At 33.3% G+C, this 23102-nt stretch overlaps 1 protein-coding gene across 3 annotated transcripts in view; it reads left to right on the top strand.

The window, feature by feature from the left end:
• TLK1 (tousled like kinase 1) overlaps positions 1–23102 on the top strand; it is a 125126-nt gene that overhangs the window by 86370 nt on the left and 15654 nt on the right. For all 3 annotated transcript variants that reach the window (XM_031451634.2, XM_010982505.3, XM_064484901.1), the window contains exons 12-13: positions 10395–10461; positions 21744–21841. In XM_031451634.2, the coding sequence (XP_031307494.2) occupies positions 10395–10461; positions 21744–21841 (165 nt within the window). The remainder of the gene's footprint in view (positions 1–10394; positions 10462–21743; positions 21842–23102) is intronic.

The following is a 23102-nucleotide window of genomic DNA, read 5'->3' as shown; positions in this document are numbered from 1 at the left end:
GCAATTTAAGTAGGGAAAAAGCCACAGAAGCACTTAGATTCATGTATATTATTTTGATTTTAGCAGCCATACTCTGCAACTGTCTTCCAAAAATTTCTTTTGAATCACTGTTTGGTGGAAACTAGGTTTTGCCTTGAAGAACGTATAGTATAATTATTAGAATAGAGATCATAAACCTTTCATTATTTCTCTATCGAGAAATTTAACATAGAAAATTAAGTTACTGCTATGTAGTGGTTAGGATTTTAAGCTATGTAGTTGGGAAGATGTGGAATCCAACTTTGACTCTTCTAGGTTGTTTTTTGGTAAACTGTTTTACTTCTTAGAGCCTCCATTTCTTCTCTTGTGAAAGTACCTACATCATAATGTTGAAAGGATGATATGAGGTAATGCACGTAAAATACTTAACTAATTTTTAACTACCAGCAAGTTTCAGTCAGGTTTTTTTGTAGTAATTTCTAATTTTAGTCTCAGAGACTTATTATTCAGAGTAAATAGTTTGCATAGCTAATATTACCTATGAATAATGTCTAAGTGATTCTTGCTTTAAATTGTATATTATTAAAACATGCTAATCAAAATTTTAACTTCATATTAAATATATTTTAAATTGTTTTGATTTTTTATCTATATTCTGTTTCACAGAGGATACTTGCAAAGTAATATTTTACTTTCTATTTTATGTTAATGAAGTTTTAAAGATCACTGTTTTCTCATTTAAGCTTTAATTTTAATTCAAGATTATATTTTATATAGCATAAAGTTATTATTTGGTGTATTACTTGTCTCTGGTAATTGCCATAACTGACTTTTTTAATTAATAAAATTTATTTTTAGAGCAGTTTTATTTATTTCACAACAAAATTGAGCAGGCAAGTACAGAGTTTCCATAAACCTATTGTCCCCACACATGCACAGCCTCCCCCACTGTCACCATCCTGCACCAGAGTGGTACATTTGTTACCTCTGATGAACCTACATTGACAAGTCATAGTCACTCAGAGTGCAGTGTTTGTTAAAGTTCACTTTTGGTATTGTATATTCTATGGGTTTTGACAAAGGTATAGGGATTGATTTTTTTAAATCCTGTCTGAAAAAACTTATTTTATTGGAGCATTTAATCCATTTTCATTTCATGTATTTACTTATTTATTAGGGCTTAAAGCTGATCTTCCTTTGTGCTTTCTATTTATCCTTCCTAGTCATTTTTTCTTACCTTTTCTTGGATTGCTTAGTTTTTGTTTATTCGATTATTTTTCTCTATTAGAAGTATGTGTGTGTGCACGCACACACACACACGTTGTCTAGCATAGTGTTCATCTAAGCTATACCTATGTATTTATCATTGTTTTGCTCTGCATTTATCATACATCTCTGATTTTACCTCTAGTAAGATCTTTTTGCCTAAGAATACCATTTAGAAATTTTCTTATAGTGTAGGTCTGTTGGTGGTGGTAGCTTTCAGTTTTTATTGGTCTGAAAATAGCCTTATTTTGCCTTTATTCTTGAAATATTTTTACTGGTTTTAGAATTTTAGGTTGGTAGTTAATTGAAGGTACTATTTTTCTGTCTTCCTGCTTGTTTCTATTGACCAGTCAGTCAGCTGACAGTCTGTAGAAAGACGATCTTGAATGGAGCAGAAGCAATAGTTGAAGGTTAGATAAGAAGAATATTTTCAAACAAGAGCAAGATCAGTCTATAGATTCAAGGCCAGAGAATTCCAAGTTGGATGAATAAAAAGAAATACCCAGAAACACCATAATAAAATTTGAGATAATCAAGAAAATGAGCAAAAACTCTCAAAAGCAGTCAAAAAGGGGTGAGGGGAGGATATGTTAAAAATAAAAGTTAAGAAAAAGTTATTCTAGGCAAATGCCAACTGAAAGAAAGCTGTATTATATCAGACACAGTAAAAGTTAAAGAAAAAAATACAAGAAATAAAATGGTTATTTCATAACTATAGATGTTTTAAAATCACCACCTAACATTTGCCCAATGTATGTTCTTTTTAAGCATGGACTTTTACAAAAATTGACCCTGTTAGGTCATAAAAGTCTCAGCAAATTTTAAAGAGTTGAAAGAGTTTTTGTAAGACTGGCATTGTTTCTTCCTTAAATGTTCCTTAAATAGAACATGCTCTCTTACCATAGTAGAATTAAACTAGAAATCAGTAACAAAAAAGATAGTGGAAAAATCTCAGTGGAAATGAGAAGATATTTTTAGATGAATGATAGTGAAAGTGCTACGTAGCAAAATTTGTGAGATAAGCATGAAACAATATCTAGAGGGAGATTTATGGCCTTATATACATATATAGGAAAAGAAGAAAAACTAAAACTTTATAAACTAAACATCTGTTTCAGCAAGTCAGAAGATGAGTAGTGTAATTAACCAAAAAAGGAGGGGGAGAAAGATAAGACCAGAAAGTAATGATAAAGGAAACAAACATATGATACAGAGAATCAACCAATCCAATAAAAACTGTGTGAGGTTTTTTTTGTTGTTGTTTTGTTTTGTTTTTTGTTTTTTTTGGGGGGGAGAGGGGACTAATAAAATTGAAATGAGAGAAAAGACAGCCATTATCAGGAGTGAAAAAAGGAATGTTTGCTACAGAGTTTACAGATATTTAAAGGAAAACAAAATATTATCAATGGCTTAAACTTGAAATTTTTATGAAATGAATAAATTTCTAGAAAAATACAACTTAACAGAATTAACACTACAAAGGAACAAAATCAAATAATTCTGTAATTATTAAAGAAATTGAATCTGTTATCAAAATGTTTGATCATAGAAAACTTCAGGTACAAATGGCTTCATCTATGCATTCTACCAACCATTCAAGGAGGAAATAGAATCAATATTTTCAAAACTTTTGAAGAACAGCTAAGGCAGAAATACTTGATCTTGATAAATTATCGTTTTTATAAAGTTAGATTTACTTTAGGTATGCTGGGTTGTTTTAACACTAGGAAAATCGATGTGATTTTCCACATAACAAGAAAGATCGTATGATCATCTTCATAAATAAAAAATACTGTATAATTTCAGCAGTGCTCTTTCATTAAAACTCTTAGCAAACAATCAGTAGAAAATAACTTCCTTAATCTACAGTGTACATTCTTTTTTGTTTGTTGTTTTTGTTTTGTTTTTTGCTTATATATCTACATGTTGTGCTCTTGGGTCACCATGGCCCCGTATGCCTTGTTTCTTCCTCCTGGCTTCCTTCTGGTGCTCCTGTTTAATGAAGCTCAGATGTTACCTCTTCTGTGACTTTCCCCAGTTTCCTTAGATAAGTTTTTTTTCCTTTGCACTGTGTACTCATAGCTGTATTATCCAAGATAATCACCTTATTTTATGATAAGCAAAGTAGCAACATTAACCCCATTTAATCCTGTGCCTTGTAAGGTAACATATTCACAAGTTCTAAGGATTAGGATGAGGCATCTTTGGGAAGTCATCATTCTACCTATACAGTCTGTCCTCTGACCCAAGAGTCACATCTTTCCCACACACAGAATTCATTAATTCTATATATACCCAGAGTCTCAACCTCACTACAGCCTAAATTCCACATCCAAAATCTCAACAGCTCAGTCATTTTAAATCTTAGTATGTAAATCAGTTATGAATGAGACTCTGTGTATAACCCACCTTAAGATACAGTTCCTCTTAATCTATAAACCTGTGAACCTGAAGAAACAAGTTACCCAAATACAATGTCCCAAAATACAATGGTGGAGACAGGCATAGGATAATAGTTTTAGACACTTGTTCAAACAGAAAAAAATTAAAGCTGTCACTAACCCCAAGCAGTTTTGAAATCCACCTGGGCAGACTATGGTTTTAAGATCCGGTAAGAATTTTTCTGTAGCTTTTGGCTCTGCGAGCTCATATACTCTGTTTTTCATGAAGATTGCTTTTTCATGAAAGTTAACATGTATTGTTGCTGAATAGCTTTATCAGCCAGTTTCTGTAGAGTTTTGAGTGTCTGACATTTCGTTTTGTACTTTCTCTGTCCCTTAAAATCCAAGCTGGCAGTGTTTCTGAAGGTATAAAGTTCTCATGAATCCTGTGGATATTTCATGTATGACACAAGGATTCATTCCATTAAACAAAAGGTTGATTCTCCATTAAATCTTTTCTAAGTAATTTGATCACTAGTTTTGGCTTCTACTGAGAAGGCTAAGGGGATCTATGAGTCACACACTTCATCTTTTTAAGAACCATCTATGTGACTGAATACTCTGACTTCTCTGGATATTAGCAAAAGGTTGTCCAGCTACACACTCCTTTTTAAGAGTAGCCTTGACCATGAATTTCAATTTTAGTACATTTTGTGCTCTGAATAAGATGAGAATTTCTTAAACCATTAAATCCTGTTTCCTTTTGTTGAAAATTTTTTTCCCTTTGACCTATCTTTCTCCTCACATTTTAGTATAATCAGAAGAAACGAGTCCACACTTTCAGCAGTTTTTTTTGGAAATCTCCTAAGTTAAATATTCAAGTTCATTTCTTATATGTTTGGCCTTTTGCATAACCATATGATAAAGTTTTGCTAAGCCTTCTTTCATAGTAACAAGGATCCCTCCAGTTTTCAGTAACATGTTCCTCATTTCCTTCTGTGTTCTCATCAACAGACCTGTGTCTACCAACAGTCTGTTCATGACGATTTAGGTGTTCTCTAAGGCAATACATGTTTTCTCTGCTATGTTCCTTGTGAAATTCCTTGTGTCCTCACCAGCACAGTTTGTTAATATTCATATTTTGCTAAGAATCTATTCAAGGTAGTCTAAACTTTCTTTCTTAATTGAATTGGAGTATAGTTATAGTTGATTTACGATGTTTCAAGTACAAAGCAAAGTAATTCAGTTACACATATTTGTGTGTGTATATATATAAACACACATATATTCTTTTTCAGATTCTTTTCTGTTACAGGTTATTACAAGATATTGAATATAGTTCCCTGTGCTATACAGTAGGTCCTTGTTTATATATTTTATACTTAGTAGTGTGTAACTGTTAACCCCAAATTTCAGATTTATCCTCCCCACCCTCACCTTTGGTAACCATAAATTTGTTTTCTATGTCTGTGAGTCTATTTTTGTTTTGTAAATAAGTTCATTTGTATCATTTTTTTAGATTACACATATAAATGATATCATATGGTATTTGTCTTTCTCTGACTTCCTTCACTTAATATGGTAATGTTGCTGCTAATGGCATTATTTCATTCTTTTTTTGGCTGAGTAATATTCCATTGTGTATATATACACATACCACATCTTCTTTATCCATTTATCTGTCAATGGACGTTTAGGTTGCTTCCATGTCTTGGCTATTGTAAATAGTGCTGCTGTGAACATTGGGGTGCATATATCTAAGCTTTTTGTTTTTAATCATGCTTCTCAATATTATTCTGGCCTCTTGCCCACTGCCCAATTCCAAAGTCACTTCCACGTTTTTAGGTATTTGTTATAGTAACATCTCACTTCCAGGTATGAAGATCTGTAGTAGTTTCCTATTGCTTCTGAAACAAATTACCTCAAATTCAGTAAGTTAGAACAAGAAGTTTATTATCTTGCAGTTTTGGAGATCACAAATCCAAAATGGGTCTCACTGGGCTAAACTCAGGATGTCATCAGGGCTGTGTTACTCCCGGTGGCTCTAGAATAGAATCCATTTCTTGCCTTTTCCAGTTCCTAGAGGCTGCCCATATTCTTTGATTTGTGATCCCTTTCCATCTGCAAGACATCAGTAGCAAGCATGTCTTTCTCATGTCACATCACTGATTCCAACAGGTCTGCCCTTCTTTTCTGCATTTAAGGACTCTTGTAGTTACATTGAGCCCTACAAAGGGTAATCCAGAATAACTCCCTATTTTAAGGTCAGCTAATTAGCAACCTTAATTCCATCTGCAACTTTAATCCTCCTTTGCTTTGTAAATTGACGTACTCACATGCCCAGGGATTAGGATGTGGACATCTTTGTGGGGTGGTGGTGGTGTTATTCTACACACCACAGTAGTACTTAGTGTAAGTCATCAGTTCTCTTTTCAGTTTTTATTGTGCTTATGAACATTGGGCTCTTCAGAGGCAGATTATTTTCATCCTTCCCATACACCCCTCTTTCTTTTTCCAGTGATACTTTAAAAAATTGAGGTGAAATTTACTGTATTCACAATGCTGTGCAACTGCCACTTCCCTTTAGTTTCAAAACATTTTATTAACCCATAAAACCTGGTGCTTATTAATGAATCACTCCTCATTCCTCCCTTCCCACACGCTTCTGGTAAGCAATAATCTGCTTTCTCTATGTGTTTGCCTCTTCTGGATAGTTCATAAAAAAGAATTATACAGTGTGTGTCTATCCTTATGGTGGTACCACACTGTTTTGTTTCTTTTTTTTTTTTTAATTGTGTTATAGTCAGTTTACAATGTTGTGTCAATTTCTGGTGTACAGCACAATTTTTCAGTCATACATGAATATATGTTCCACACTGTTTTGATGACTAACTTTGTATTAATTTTTGAAATTGCAAGTCCTCTTTTTCTTTTTCAATGTTGTTTTGTCTGTTTGAGGACTCTTGCATTTTTGTACGAATTCAAGAATTAGCTTTTTCATTTTAGCAAATTGGGTCATGTGTACTTTTGTCAGCATTACATTGAGTCTATGGATCACTTTGGGGAGGAGTGCCCTCTTAATAATAATTAATTTGCTAATCTGTAAACATAGATGTCCTTTCCTTTAATTAGTATTCTTTCTTTCTGTAGCAATATTTTGTAGTTTTTAGTGTGCAGATCATTTCCTGAGTTGAATTTATTCCTAGGTTTTCTTTTGGATTCTATTATAAATGGAATTGTATTCTTAATATCTTTTTTAGATTGTTCACTGCTAGTTATAAAAACACAACTGATTTTTGTGTATGGATCTCATACCCTGCAACTCTGCTGAGTTTATGAGCTAGGAGTTATTTCTTGTTCATTCTTTGAGATTTTCTACATACAGATTAAGTCATCTGCAAATAGAAATGGTTTTACTTCTTTTCCAATTTCAGTGCATTTCATTTTGTTTTCTTACTTGAGTTTATCTTCACACTCTGTGAATAAGAGATTTGCTGAGTAATTTAATCAACTGACTTGCTTAAGAGGGTGGATGTTTTTTAAGCATCTTAAAAAAAACACATCATAAAAATAATTGATGTGGCAATTAAAAGCTATTAAAATTAACCTTATCCTAGCTTAGCTCTTCATTCTATGTAATAAAATCTTGTTTCTTTAAGGAAGATTGTCTCCAATTAATTTATCTAAATACATTTACATTTTATCTAAAAGCATTTTTCATTAATGGAAATAGACAACAGAGATACCTAAAATGTTAATGTATGTCAAGTACTTTCTGATAGGGGAGTGTAAGAAATGTCTCTTGCTGTTTTGGGGTTTGCATTCTATTTGGTGAAACAGGAATAGGAATTCTTAAACTGATATTTGTGAACCTCAAAATTGTGTTTATGTGAAATTTTCTGGAGAGAGTGTTTATAAATTGTTAGATTGTTTTTATATTCATGATCATAAAATTGTAAGAATCACTCAGTACCCAAGGAAGTCAGTAGCCCAGTATTTAGTACTATCTGTAAAATTTGTTTATTACTGCTTTAAAACCAAGCAGAGAAAAATTAGTAAATATATATATATATTTTTTACTATTTATTTGAAGCTTTACAGTAGTAGTAATCAAAATGCAGTAAGTAAATAGCAAAGTTCTGCTGCTGAAAGTTACTACTAATCTTTAGTCAGAATTATATGTGTTTCATATTAGGATTAGACCTATGAAGTAATACTCTGAGGTCAGGGCTTTTGAAATCAGTGGAGTATCACTGTAGTAAATAAATTTAGGGAAGGGAGTATTTGTGTGCATTTGGGTTAGCTGTAGGGATGTGAATGATTTATATTTGAAGCACAGCACGAACATATTAACAATTGGAACTAAATGCTGGTAAATAGCATTGTATTATACTATAAGATTAACCAAACAATATTTAACAAACTAAGTTATCATGGAGCTAATTGACTTTAATTTATTATTAATTCGTAAGAATAGTAGCTATTGAAAACTGCTACCAACTCAAGACAACAAAATACATTCTTTTCAAATTATAGAAATTCCCAGCCATCTACATGTGTAGTAGCTGTGCAATTTTGCATGATAGCCAAACTTCTTAGTTGAGTAGTTTCAAAATTTTAGGAAACTCAAAAGTCATAGTAGTTTTAGCTTATGAATACTAAATTGCAGCTATACTATGTAACTCAGTAAAAACCAAAGGTACAGAGTTGTATTTTATTCCTGTATAGAAACAAATGAAATATTAACATATTTTTAAAAAGTTTGTTCCGAGCCCATCCTATAGTCTTAACAGTAAGCCCAAAACTATACTTTAAGAATAGGAAGTTATGATCATTGTTACAAAGTAAAGAAATGTCCGTTAGTGGCATATATGCCTATCCAGAAGCTCTTTGCCAAAATTCCTACAGCTTTACTTTACTGGGTTAGTTGAGATATAATAGATTTCAGTTTCCAAACCTTATTTAAAAAAAAAATCGCCTTCCCCTCTTCTCCTTTCATTCCAGCTGCATGGATGTTTCATATTCACACTGCAACGTTTAGTTTTCTAAATTTACTTTAAGCAACTGCTGCAACTATCCACTGTTGCTGTATTCAGTGTAATAAAATCCAGTGGTTGTGTTAACCTAAGACTAAGTAGAGAGATTTGATTTTAAATATTTATTTTTTTAACTCTTAAGGTATTTCTAATGGAAAACTAATTGAATTTCTTGGAGGTTTTTGTTTGTTTCATTTGAATACCCTTTCTTTAGAATGAGTAAATTTAATTAGCATCTAGCTAAAGGGAAATAGTATTTATACTAAATGTTGCTGAGAGACCTGAACCAAACATAAATAAATCACACTTGGGTTAGAAGTTTAACTAAATATACCAGAACACTTAAGTAAACAAACACGGGGCTTGAATGTGATAGATAAAAGCAGTTCGTTCAATATTGGTTATGAAATGGAAGTTGTTTTGTTAAGTGTTTTTTTTTTCTCCTCACTTCTTTCACTTTAATGATACAGAATCATGTTTTTCTTAGAAAGTGTTATAATATGTATATGTCTTGTTAGGGTTCTACATGCGTTAAACTGCAGTTGACCCCTGAACAACATGAGGGTTGGGGCTCCAATCATCCCACAGTCAGAAATCCACATGTAAGTTTATAGTTGGCCTTTTGTATCTGCAGTTCCACATCCACAGATTCAACCAACTGCAGATTGTGTGGTACCAACTGCAGATCGTGTGGTACCAATTGCAGATCATGTGGTACTGTACTATGTATTTACTGAAAAACATCTTCATATGAATGAACTCACACAGTTCTTGAACCTGTGTTGTTCTGGAGTCAACTGTTAAGTTATTTTTCAAATTATATAAGGATATTTGAAATTAATAATAAAATAATCATAAAGTATGTTCACGTCTTACATCTGTTTATATATATTACTAGTTTGGTGCTTTGACTATAGTTTTAGCATTCCTGTATCTCACTTACTCGGTACATGGAAGTAGAGAAGGGGAAAATATCTTAGTTTCTTTCTTTTTATTATAAAACCAGTGCCCAAACTGGACTGATTCCCTTTGCAGTGATTTCCCAGTGTTCTTCGAGTAAAATGAAATTCTTTTCTTGAAAGTCCCTATCTCAGCTTCCCTCTGCTGCTGATGGCCTCTGTGACTGTGTTCTGGTACTTGCATGTTTTTCTCTTCTTATATGCCAGCCTATTTACATCTTGGCATCTTTGCACATGCTGTCGCCTGTGTCTAGAACATACTTCCCCAGGACCTCTTGTGGTTGTCTTTTTGACATTTAGACCAAGACCACTTCCCTAACTCTCAGTGCAAACTAGTGTAAATCCAATCAGTCATTATCATACCACCTTTTCTAATTTCTTCATAACAGTTACTGCTATTTAGGATTATTTTATTTCTTTACCAAATTGTTTCTCTTCTACCTCCTTATCCCTGCTATGGGGTGTAAGCTCAAACCAAAGTGTAAGGAGAAATTGTCTTTTTCTTTGTGTCCTTAGGATCTAAGTTCTAGAACATCACTTGACTCACGGTACTTATTACATAGTTGCTGGATATGAATCAGTTGTTCCATCTATAAGTATTAGAAGTATTCTGAAAAATTTATACTTTAAGGCACTTTTGGCTTATGTATTTAGGGCTGAAAGTTGTCAACATTTTAGTATTTCTACTTTATTAAATTTATCTTATTTTGCTGGTTGTTAATAAAATATAAGTATTAACCTTAATATCTAGAATTACAATTTCATTTTGACAGGTTGACTTTGGCAGAATATCATGAACAGGAAGAAATTTTCAAACTTAGACTAGGACATCTCAAAAAGGTATGTGAAGCATATGCTGGATTTTAGTTTGTTACCAGAGGTTGTAGAGAGTTGTGTTGTTAAGTTTCAAAGTCAAAATGAGAGAGAAAGCACCCAGGTTAAAAACTTAGACAAAAAAAGAGAGGCATTAAAGTTGCATTTTTATGTTTAGTTTATTAAAATAACATTCCTTTACCTGTGGCAACTTACAGATATTTGAGATGCTGATAATAACATGTCCCTATAGTAGAGATTCCTGGCCTTATCTCCAGGGTCTTAAGATTACTGTGTTTAAATACTATCTTTTTGTGAAAAATGCTTCATTTTTTAAGATGAAAGTAAGATTTCATATGGTTTCTGTCCATTTCATAATAAATTTAAATAATTATAAATTAATAACAAACATGTTTCTTTGACCTAAATTTAAAGCTGTTGAATGCTTGATTAAATATTTCAGTTAAAGTATGTACATTGGGAAATTTAGAAGAGCCTGATCATCAGTAATAGTATGAAGTGATATAATTTAGGAAAATGTTGCTATATGTTAGTAAATTTTTATAATGTATAGCTTCTTACTTGTTTGTAAGTTCTGAGATTGTAATCAGTTCATTGTTTTAACAGTTCATATTTTTAGTTCAAACCATTTCAAAGAAATAATAATAGATTTTTCCCCCTAAAAATGAAGTTACTGTCAGATATAAAATTCTTTTTCTTTGATCCAGTTTTTTTATTCTGCTTTCTGCTTGTCAGATTACTTACATTTTTTTAATAGGCTGGGTTATAGCTAAAACTGAGTTAGTAAACTAATTGAAGACAGTATCTATGAAGTCATCTCCTGGGCTTGGGTGAGGTAGGTCAGAGAAACCCATTCTAATAGCAGCTACCATCTCACTGTAAATTACTCTGTTTTTGGAATGCTGTCAACGTACTTCAGATCCCTACCATTTAATTACAAGGAACAGAAAAAATTATATTTTTTATACATATATATGTGTGTGTGTGTGTGCGTACATACATATATATGTGTATAATTTGCATTAGTGTTCTTTACTTGCCATATGCCATTATCTGTCTGTGTCCCTGTTCAGAAAAATTTCAACCTAAATTACTTGAACAGTAAATTCTTAAATGATTTATTCTGGTCTTTTTTGTTTTGTTTTGTTTTGTTTTTGTATTTTGTTCTGTTATTATTTATTAACTATTTCTCTTGCTCTTTGAGATACAGTAGGCAATTTTAGTCTGCTTTTTAACCAGTGAAGTTGTCATGGGAGTATAGAAGGGAAAAGGGGATTTTGTAGTTCAGAATGAATACAAGTATTTGTGTGCCCACCTAAGCTGTTTTGGTAATAAGTTTATAGAGACCTATGTTTGATGTCCCATATAATGATTCATGAATTATTTTCTAACGAGCCTTTCATGATAATGGGACACTAAGTATGTAATTAACTGGAAGGTTGTTATTTTCACATATAATAGTGAATTCCAAATTACTCTTTCTAATGATGAGATTTTACTTGTGTAATTTTATGAAAACGAGTGCTATAAAATCAAATTATAAAGCAGTTAAATAAGGAATCAGCTGTTTGTATTACAAAAATACTTCTTAAAAGGCTTCAGAAGAGGGTTTGTTACTGTTTTTGGTTGGTTGGTGGTTTGATTGGTTAAAGTTTTCCTGGTACTTTGAAAATATTTGGTTTCTCTGAAATATTTCTGTTTTATAAAGTGAGGTACATATACCTAAATGTCTAGATGTTACATAAACATTGTAAACTGCTCTAGATGACTACACCTTCTCTTCTCATCTCCATATTATCTTCTTTCCCAGTGTTTGACTTCTCCATTTTTTTGTATTTACTCACTCTTTCTAATAATTGTCCCCTCCATAATTTTTTTCCTGTTTTGTTTTTTTCAGCTTTTATCAAATTTACTGAGTAGTTTTAGATTTCTAACTTTATCTTCTTAACCAAATTACAACATTACTTTTCTTTGACCTCCATTATGGAATATGTTGGGGAGAGTGGATGGATTAATGCTGAAACTTTGTTTTGAATTCTCACATTTTCTTCTGAGAGACTATTTTGGGTGAGAAGAATGAATGCATAATGAAGAAAGTTGCTAGTAGTATATGCAGAGAACAAAATTGAGTAAGTAGTGTCACCTTAGAGCACAAATAAATGGCAGTTGTCTGCTTACCAGTGGGAATTAATTTTTGAGTTGTACAATTTAAAAAATAAGTTACATATGTTAAAAGTAAGTTATTTGGCATTCAGAAGCACAGTTGGAAAGTAGATCATTAAATAGGTCATTCTGTTTTCTAAAACACAGGTAGATTGGACACTATTAACACATAGAAAACAAGCTTGTGTTGAGAGAAAAGATGTTATCACCTTTGTCTTATCAGCTCCCTGTGCTCTTTGGGTTATTAAACCAACATGAACTATACCCCAGCTTGTAACTATATAGCTTCTACCGTAGGCTGGATCTGATCTGTGAGTATTTGATGTCCATGTAACCTGCATAAGAATTAACCATGTAACCTACATCAGCTTAGGGTTTACGTTGAGAGCCCAGCATACTCTTGCATTGGCAAAGCTGACTTTCACTCTCCCTTTAATAAACACTTAAAGTTAGGTGGAATTATTAATTAAATTTGTTGGCACCAAAGGGAAAAAACTTCCGTCGTTGAGGAATCCCATGCCATTTAGACATATGAGACCAGAAGACCTATTTACTTTTTCTTAAAATTAGTAATTTATGATGTGTATTGTATTTTGTAAAGGTAATCATAATAATTGAATAGGTAAACTGAATACATAAAAGTATATTTACCACTGAATAAATCATAAAGTCCAGTGCATATTCTGTACTGTTCTGTAGGGTTAGAAATATAAAAATGAGAGTTAAACAGTAAGTCCATGCTAAAATAAATACCTATTTCTGGTTAGCACCAAATAGTAAATATAAACTTACTTAAGGGCTTATTATCCTCTAAGATTAGGAAAATTATTGTGCAGCATCACCTTTTTAAAACTGTATCAAGAACTCTTTAGTATTTGTTGCTTTAGTTATCATTGTATGAAATCATTGCTCACTCATTCACTAAGTGATTTATTTCCATACTGCCTGATACAGGCATGATTCAAAATGCTTTTCAGGAGAATTACATAATATTACATTTTATGGACTTTGATGTTTTAACCATTCTAGAGTGAACATTAATGTTAACTTTTGAATGCCAAGATCTTCTCTGTTTGCTTTGTCTAAATTAATACAGCTAGTAACGGGCAAAGCCAAAACATCACCATTTTCTTGCTTCTATTTCAGTGGCAGTACCCTTATACTTTACTCCTACAATTCTTCAGTTGAAGATGGATAGCAAGTTGATCCTTTGTACTTGTAGCTTTCTTTGCATCTTAAAGAAGAGTGGTTGTTTGCTTTTCATTTTCTCAGAAACATGCTATTTCATTTTCACTGCAGGTAAAGGAGATCAGTTAAGGTTTTCACACATACATACTTCTTTCTCTCTGTCATATGTTACTTTCCTCGGGTATTCTTAGTGACTATTTGATCAACTGGAATATTTCTTTATTATTAGCTGGTTTATTGCTTTTCACTCTAGATTTATTTTTAAAGGTCAACAGAAAACACACTTTTTCAGGTAAAATATGTAATACTCTTTAGCATAATTTTACCTTTTATATAGCTAAGGATTTAATAAAGTAGAACAGGAAAGAACTGTAGTAAAATATATGGAGATTATACATATTATTCCTGAAACTTTTTCAAAAATAACTTTTTTTGCTACCAGTCATTATGCAGAAACTTCCTTAATTATCACTTATTGAAAGCTTCTAATTGCAGTGGGAATAATTTCCTATCTTTAAAAAGTTGTTCCTTTGAAGCAAAGCTACTCACTGCCACTTTATGTCCTTGTGCCACATGTGGAATCTGTGGATTTAAGGAAGCAAATAAACCATGTACCAGTTAGCTTTTATGGTTGATCCTGCTTTGATACCAGTCTTTGATAATGTTCTAGTTATGGGAAAGTAATTTACCTTTGTAATTTGAGGAGTTCTGCTAGATTGTTATTTGTATAGTTCAGATAATTTTTTTGGAATTGAAGAAAATTACATTGATTGCTTTCCAAGAATTGGTACTAAATTAACACAGACAACTTTTTAAAAAAAAATCCCTAAAAAACTGTCTTTCTTGTAATGGATTCTCTCTGTAGTCTGTAATATTATTTAAAAGATAGGTTACCCAAAAATGAAGAGGAAATAAGAATTTTAAAACTTACTAGGACCTATAACTGTCATGCCACTGCTGTTATGCAAGTTTGTGATGTGAAAAGCATGTGGATATGTGTTGCTCCTTGTTTTCTAGTCTTCGAATTTTTGTTGCCTTCCAGATTTTAAATATTTGATTAGTTGGAGAGAATGCATATATAGAAGATCTGACATCTCAGTATGGAATATTAGTGTAGTAGGGATGAGCTTGAATGTATGTGTTTTAGGTGTGAGTGTGTGTGTGTGAGAGAGAGACTTACATGCCCTGAATATAAGTGCCAGAAGTTTTTATTGGATGAACATAACCAACTTGTAATTGAAACAGGATTAGTCAAGAAACATCAGCACCAACACAAATGTATCTTTGCAGACCGAAGGAATCAGCTAAACAATTGCAGTCATCTCAATCTCTACTAAAACAAAAATCGCATCCAACATGCCACCTGACACCATTTCTTTCTCTCTCTCTCCTTTGCTCCTTGCGATGTGGCATTCATCTCTCCTTGTGCCTCCGTTCTGAAGAGATAACAGTATAGCAACAACTCTGCCACTGAAATCCTGTTCTCTGACCGATATTGGCACCTGCAAAGAGAAACAACCAGTAACAGGCAGCAGCAGCATCAGTATTAATCTTCCATGATGAAATCTTTACAGGTCAAGAACAAGCACACAGCTCTTTTTCACTCCTTCACAGAGGACCATGCAACTAGTTGAAATGGAAGACAATGGATTGTCTGCAAGCCTTTTGAACAGTGGAGAATACAGGGCATTGGTTTTAGGTGAATTAACCCCAAATATTCTTGAAGTTTGATATCTCCTTTGGTCTTTCTTTCTAGAATACCATTGTCATCTGATTTATCAAATCCTCAGTATGACCACAAAGAATAAGTTTGCATATGTGACATTTCTTGTCACTTTAGGTTTGAATAAAAATATGAAAGTAATAATGTTAGAGGGCTTAATCTGTGAAACTGTGTGTTCACCTTTATATTCCTGGCCGTAACTGGAAGAAATTTTTTGGAAATTTTTCTCTCAATTAAAGCCAATCACATTGTACGCTCTGTTACTCTAGAACGTAACACAGGGTGCTACTTGTGTAGGAAGTAGTTTTCAGTGCAAGTCTTGTGAAAATGCACTATATGAAAATGTCACCGTTAAGCCCATGAAGAATATTATGAGATCCCTGACTTCTTGGCATTGTGTGGGCAAGAAAAGTGCCAAGAGGAGCTTTGGAATTCTAAACTTGACGTTTTATCCTTATTACTGCCTCTCATTTAAAAACTATACTATTTTATGAAAGATGACTATGCTGAGAGAATATGGAACTCACTGTGGTTAGGAAAGCTCTCAGTCTTTATATTCTTCTTCCTACTCTCATGAACCTACAAACATATTCCTGGCTCTTTTTTTCCCATTTATAGTCATACATCTTAACTTGGTAGTAGATGATGTTCAGTTTCTAAAATGAAAATTTAGAGATAATGTGTTTTACTTTTGTAGTGTTTAATATTAATCCAGTTGTTGTATAGGCAATGGAGTGTTTTAAATTTGGGGAAGAGTCTTAGAAATCATGTTAACCATTGATTAGAGCAGGGTTTAATTCAGGCTTGTAAGTTCAGTCTAGAGATTACTGTTTCACAAAAAAGAGAAAACAGTTACTTGACCACTGGCCATCAGAACTACAATTCTAGTGCCATTTAGATGCAAATGAACAGAAAGAATCTAGAACATTATGCTCTTCTCATTATTGTGTAGAAAGGTAAATCTTTTCATACTTTAAATAAAGTAGAATCCACCAAAATCTTGGAAAAGGTTAAAAGGAAGTAGAAAGCTGGGAGAAAATACAGTAAGGCATTGTACCTCTGTAAATTCCAGGGCGTGGTGTCAGCATCTTAGTTAGTGTTTAACATCAAGGAGTTTCATTCCTCTAATAATAGTAGCTGTGCTTTCTTTTTCAGGAAGTATACTAAATATTTAAATTTTGCCATTCAGTTGAACTGTTAACATTTATTTGCTCCTGGGAAGATAGGGTTTGGTTTTTTTAAACAGAATGGGGGAACTAACAGAATCAAAACCTGACCCTTTGAACAGTTAGTTATCCCCAGTTAGGAGTGTTAATGTATGTATGTGTGCATGTGAAGAGAGACTAATGACCCCCTGCCCCCCAAAGAAGGAAATGAAGTGCAGAGAGAGGAAAACACGAAGGTTTTTAAAGTAATTACTAATGCCACTTAAACACACCTGAGGGAGACACAGTATGCTCCCATCAGTAATATCCAGCTAGTGACTGAGGATGGGAGTGGAGGAAGCATATATATATATATATATATAGTTAGTTAGGAAATAAATATATATTTTATATATATATATAATATATATATATATATATATAGTTAGGAAAGAAAATCTCCCTAGGAATTTCATAATTTTGTCTCTTCTCCTCTACCCTACTCCTCAATCTGCACAATCATTGCTCAAGCAAAAATAGGATTACAGGCAATAGTTTCAAAACTCATCTCTGTAAATTCAAAATTCTGTCTAGCTGGGTTTTTTTGTTGGTTGGTTCCTATTTCCAGTGGTTCCTGTCTCATATCCATAGTTAAATATATGAAAGAATATAATAGAGGAAATCTGGGACATATAATAAGGATAAATTTGAAATAAATTGGTAATAATTTTCTCCTTAATTCTTTTTTTCTGTACTGACGTTTCTATTAGCTTTTAATGGTGCCTTTTAATTTCAGCTTTCACTTTCCTGATGATAAACTTTTAGAATGACATTATAAATAGTTTATGAAATTAAAACTTAATTTGAGGACCTAGGGATACTAACTTTTGAGGGATTCATATTCATATTACCACAATGAATTTAGTGTTAAACTTGATGAAACCTCATTCTGAACTAGTTTTCCCAGACCAGCTAATGTTGTTATGGTGCCACTGAATAGACCATTGGAAGTGGTATGCTTTTTTCTCTGCTTCCACCATCTTCATAATATACTACACAGAATTCTTTTCTTTTACCAACCCTCATGGATCATAGGCAAGCTGAGAATGATACATCAGAAAACACTTTCTGTCTTATCTTGGCTTTATAGAAAGGCAGCTCTTCAACACTGAGGGGTTGAGGTGGGGCTAGCATGTAACATACCTGAAAGATTTATTAAAGAGGTTTAAACTAGTATGTTGAATTTTTTTTCAGGAAATGCATCAGTTTTACATGTGAAAAAGCATTTTCTAAGTCTTTAAGCTTTATAGCTTTAATGTGTACAGACCCCACCTTTCTTTTAATAATTGTCTGTTTGAAAACTGCCATTAAGGAATCTGCTCAGAAATACCCCAAACCTGCCTAGCAGTTTTAACCTGGCATTTTACAGAGCTTCTACATTGCTGTAAGATACTTTTGGCTTAGAATGTTGAGCCAAGGGGATATTAAGTTGCCAGAGGGACTTTGATTACAAATATAAAGCATTTCTATGCTGAATATCTGGTGAGAGGCGGACCAGTTTTACCATCCATTTACATTTTTTAAAGTTAGTTAAAAGTTTTGGAAGGTGGTGTTTTTTTCAAGTTACTTAAAAGATACAGTATTGATCTCTTGTTGATTTGTGTGACCTGGGTTTTTTTTTTTAATATATATAAGTAATTCAGAATATTAGAGCTTATTTTAAAATACTGTTAAAATAGTTGTAGTATGTATTGTTAAATTTTCCATTGCTGTATCTTTTTGTTTAAACAGAAAAGAGCCATGTCCTTTTATTGTATGTGATTACCGAACCTACCTCTCTTTAGTACAGTCTTTTCTTCCTCATGTCCCTTCAACACCATAACTGACTACAGAGATCAGTTCCTTTCTAGACATGCTGTTTGTTTCTTCTAGACTTTCTCTCCTTTAATTGCTCAGCTTGTGGGTGACTCGAGGATTAAGACGTAGTATTCTTACCCAAGCATGATTTGGCTAGTTGTATTTCCTGTCTTTTATTTTGGCAATTTGGCCTACCTTTACCATTTATTTGAGGATTCTATTCTGTAATGATTCAGGTCAGCTGTGAGCCCAGGTCAGCCTTGCTTCTCTTGAACCCTCCAAGCACGATCGCTGACGAGGAAGGCCCGGGCATAAGGGCAGGTTCGGGCAGGGGCGGGCGGCCTGCCCTGAACCTGCTGCCGTTGCTGAGACTGCCGCGTTCTAGACCCCAGCACCCGAGCCGGACCTAAACTGGGCCTTGCCCCATTCTTTTAAGGAGGGGATGCTAGGCAGTATTGCCGTAGCATTTGCCTAGAAGTGTGTGTATTAATCTGCTTAAGCTGCCATACCAAAGTACCAGAGGAAGTAGGTGGCTTAAACTACAGAAATCTATTTCTCACAATTATATAGGCTGGAAGTCCCGAGATCAGGGTTCGGCAGGGTTGAGTTTCTGGTGAGGCTCCCTTCCTAGTTTGCAGATGGCCGCCTTCTCAAGTCCTCACGTGATTTTTTTCCCTCTGTGCTCCCACAAAGAGGTGGAGGGGTTGGAAGGAGCTCTCTCTTCCTCCTCATAGAGCCACCGATCCCATCTAACTTTAATTACCTCACTTAAGTTCCCATCTCCAAATACCCTCCCATTGAGTTTTAGGGCTTAGACATACAAAATTTGGGAGGAACACAAACCTTCAATGCATAAAAAGCATGTAAACTTTTTCTTAGTGGGATTGGAGAAGAATTACTTAGAGTTGCTGAACTGTCTTTCCCCTAGGAGTGTGTCACTTTAAAGTCCAAGGTTGTGGAATAAATATTGTTACAATATGGAAGATGTAAATGTATTTCATTGATGACTATGGAGGACTTATGTCTATTTGTGTATGACTTGGTTACAGTTCCTTTTCTTGACATTTCCTTTTAAATACCTAGGATCCAGCTTTTTTCCCCCTAGTGCTCCTGACATTTCATTTTTTCCTGTAAACTTTACAGTTCAAACTGAATGAAGCTTGCCTGTGCTTTTGTATAAGATCTTAGGGACACATTTGTTACATTTTATAGAGGATAAAAAGCTTGCTTAACTGGCACAGACATACATCTTTCTTGGTTTAGTATTTTGTGGTATTTATTACTGCCATTGCATAAACATCTGAAGACTACAAAAAAAAAAGTGATTATGTATCAGCTATCTAGTTGAGTCTTACAATTGTATATTTATGACTTAATAAAATTTAAGTTCTGTAAATTCACTTTTGCAATAGTATACTAGAATTTCAAATGAAAGTTGAAATAAGTATTTCAGCTGGTATTCTAATAGGCATTTTACAGTTTTATCAGATTATTTAAATTCCCACCAGCTTACTAAGTGTTTAGTAGCTTCCTACACATGTAAGAAATTAATAGGAAGTTTTAAGGCAGCAAACGTTAGTAATCTGAAGAAAGTAAGTTACCACTTTCTGTGTTCTGTGTTGTAAATGAATTTGAGTTTTTTCATACTCATGGGTACACCTATATGGCCAGTTTCATATTCTACTTTATATAACTAAACTGTGGTTTGACTTTATTGTTCGAAAGCTTCTTAATCTATTTCCCTGTCCTTTTAATGAATCTTCAACTATTTAATCCCCTAAGATATTACCTTATCTTTTTTCTCTTTTCATGAAAATTAGAAATATTTGTGACTGAAGCTACTTTAAGTGAGGAAATTTCAGTTAAATTAGAAGAATTTAGTGTACCTATTTTAGAAAACTCCCCAAAATTTTAGAAAGGTTTATCTTAAATTTATTTTGAAAGTTTCTATTTATCGTCTAATGCCTAATCTACATCAGATATCTATGCAGGAATTAAATAATTGAAATAACCTTAAAAGTCAAGTGGAATACAAAACAACATACTTAAATACTGAAATATATTTTTTAATCTGTAAACATTTGTTTTTCTTTATGATGCATAAAATATTCCTTTCAGTTTAAGCCTTGGATGAAAATGTTATAGACTATATCACTACTATCTGCTTTACAATGAAGTAATATTTATATTTTCAAAGTAAGTTTCAGAATTATTAACTTTTTGAGATAAAGGATTTATAATATCAGAAGATAAATCACTGAGATGGTGCTAATGAAAACCAAAAATATTTAAGTACAGTATTCTGAAATACCTCTTACTCCATGTGGTAAAGATTTATAATGGTAGTGGTACACATCTGGGCCAAGGCAATCTGTGTTTACTTACTCAACACATTTATTCAAAAATATAAAATTGGTCATTTCTAGAACTTTCCACTGAAATTTGGTATATCCTTGTGTTTTAAGCACTATTTAAATTTATATTGACAAAGGTGTGTGTGTGTGTGATGAGTGATTGTTTTGGTGTCTGGTTTAATTTTCTAAAATTGTATGTTTTGGACATGAAAAACATCAAAATTTTTGGATTAAATGGAATGTTAAAATTTCTTTAGGATTTTCCTGCATCTGCTCTGATTACTAAGGATCTGCCATAGCTATCCATAAAATTTTTGTGTTAGTCTCTTTAAGATTGTAGTGGGACTTATCCAAAACGAGGTCAGATTATATGTGTGTGTTTGTGTATTCCAAATGTTGTAAGGTCTCAGAATAATTGGTTCTGTCTTCTTTCTTTCTTCCTTTTTTAACTGTTGTAAAATATCTTCATTTCATTTGTTTTGTACTAGTAAGTTATTCCCCTTAAATTAAAATTTGGACGTACCAGAAATAAAATTTTTGTGTTAAAGTCAGTTTCAGGCTACCTTGCAGTTATTTTCAGTTTAGACATAAAAATAGATTTCTTGTAGTACAGCATAAAACTCAGCATCTCATTAGGTATAGATTTTCATGTGGAGGATGGTTTCTTGAAATAGGCTTTTTGCCTTACCTTTTTCCATCTTTCAGGCATTGAAAAGAACACTTTGGTCTTTCAACTCAGTGGTACTTTATAATACACTGTTCTTCCTATCACTGTAAAAAATTGGTGCATGGGTAAAAATATCTTTTTTATATCGCAAATAAAGTGAGCTTGTTATAGTCCCCTCTCTTCATTTTCAGGAAGAGGCAGAAATCCAGGCAGAACTTGAACGTTTGGAAAGAGTCAGGAATCTTCACATTCGAGAGCTCAAAAGAATAAATAATGAAGATAATTCACAGTAAGTCATTATTTGTATTTCACAGTCTTACATGGTAAAAGTTTTTTCTTCCCTTGGAGAGCATGAACACAGTATTTCCTTGTTGGGGGTGCTTTTCATCATAGACTGGAAGTCCACAGCTCAGAAGGCCTTGTCTCATCTGGTCTCTGGCCACCTCACAACGCCCTCTCTCTCATCCTCCCCTCACTTCCATGTCACAGACATACTGGCCCCTTTGAACTTGTCTAGCACTTTACCACCTCAGGTCTTTTGTGCCTGCTATTTCCTCTGCCTGAAATGTTCCTCCTCTAAATTCCAAGTGGCTTATTTCTTATTTTTACTCCAAGTGGTCATTAGAGAGGCTGTCCCTAGGCCACCCTGTCAAAAATAGCAGTCCTTGCTGCATTCCATTCCCTGTCCCAGGAGCCTTACCATACTTTATTTTTTCATAGCATTTATCACTATCTGGTATTAGATTTCTTTTTTTTTTTTCACTTATTTTATTGGTTTCCTCCCACTAGAATGTAAGCTACATGAGAGCAGGGACTTAGTTTTGTTCTTGCTCTATCCCCAGAACCTAGATCAGTGCCTGGCACGTGACTGAATACCGAAGTTAATATTATAGTATTGAAGGAGAAATTATTTCAGCTAGAGAGATTTCAGTAAGCCATGTGTCCAGCATTATGTAGAAACTGGAGAAGAAATAGAAAAGTCGTTTAAGTTACAGTCTCTGTACTTAATCCCTAGTTATCAAAATGAGAGCCATAGATATTAAATACTGAAGGAATTCAAAGAAGAGAAATTATCTGGACTGGTGGGAGCTTTATGAAGAAAGTGGAAATTAAGCAAGGCACCACTTGGCTTTAGTAGTGCAAAGTAGAGGAGAGGAGGGATGTCTTTTTTATACTTTCCCTCTAAGACTTACATAGTTTAAATCTTCATGACCTAATATGAGTATCAGAATTGGCAGTGACCTATTTCTGCTGTGAAATATAAATATCTTGCCTAAAAGAAGTCCTGTTCACAATCATCTGTATGAACACAGTTCATTCCAGTTTATAAAGTCAGCGAAATAATATAGTTATGGAATATCCTTAATTGTACCAGATGAAAACTCTAATAAAGCATGTAAGACAAAACTAATTTATGATTGGCTTTTCTGAAAATTAAGTCCAAACTTGTTTGCGGACATAACTTGGTCCACTTGATGAAAATTAAATGAATTATTACAGTTTTATAACTTGCTTTAAAACTAAGCAGAAATCTTTTATGTACAAGTTCT

The sequence above is a fragment of the Camelus dromedarius genome, chromosome 4 (assembly GCF_036321535.1).
Source record: "Camelus dromedarius isolate mCamDro1 chromosome 4, mCamDro1.pat, whole genome shotgun sequence".
Lineage (NCBI taxonomy): Eukaryota > Metazoa > Chordata > Mammalia > Artiodactyla > Camelidae > Camelus > Camelus dromedarius.
This window is presented reverse-complemented; position numbering and strand designations above follow the sequence as displayed.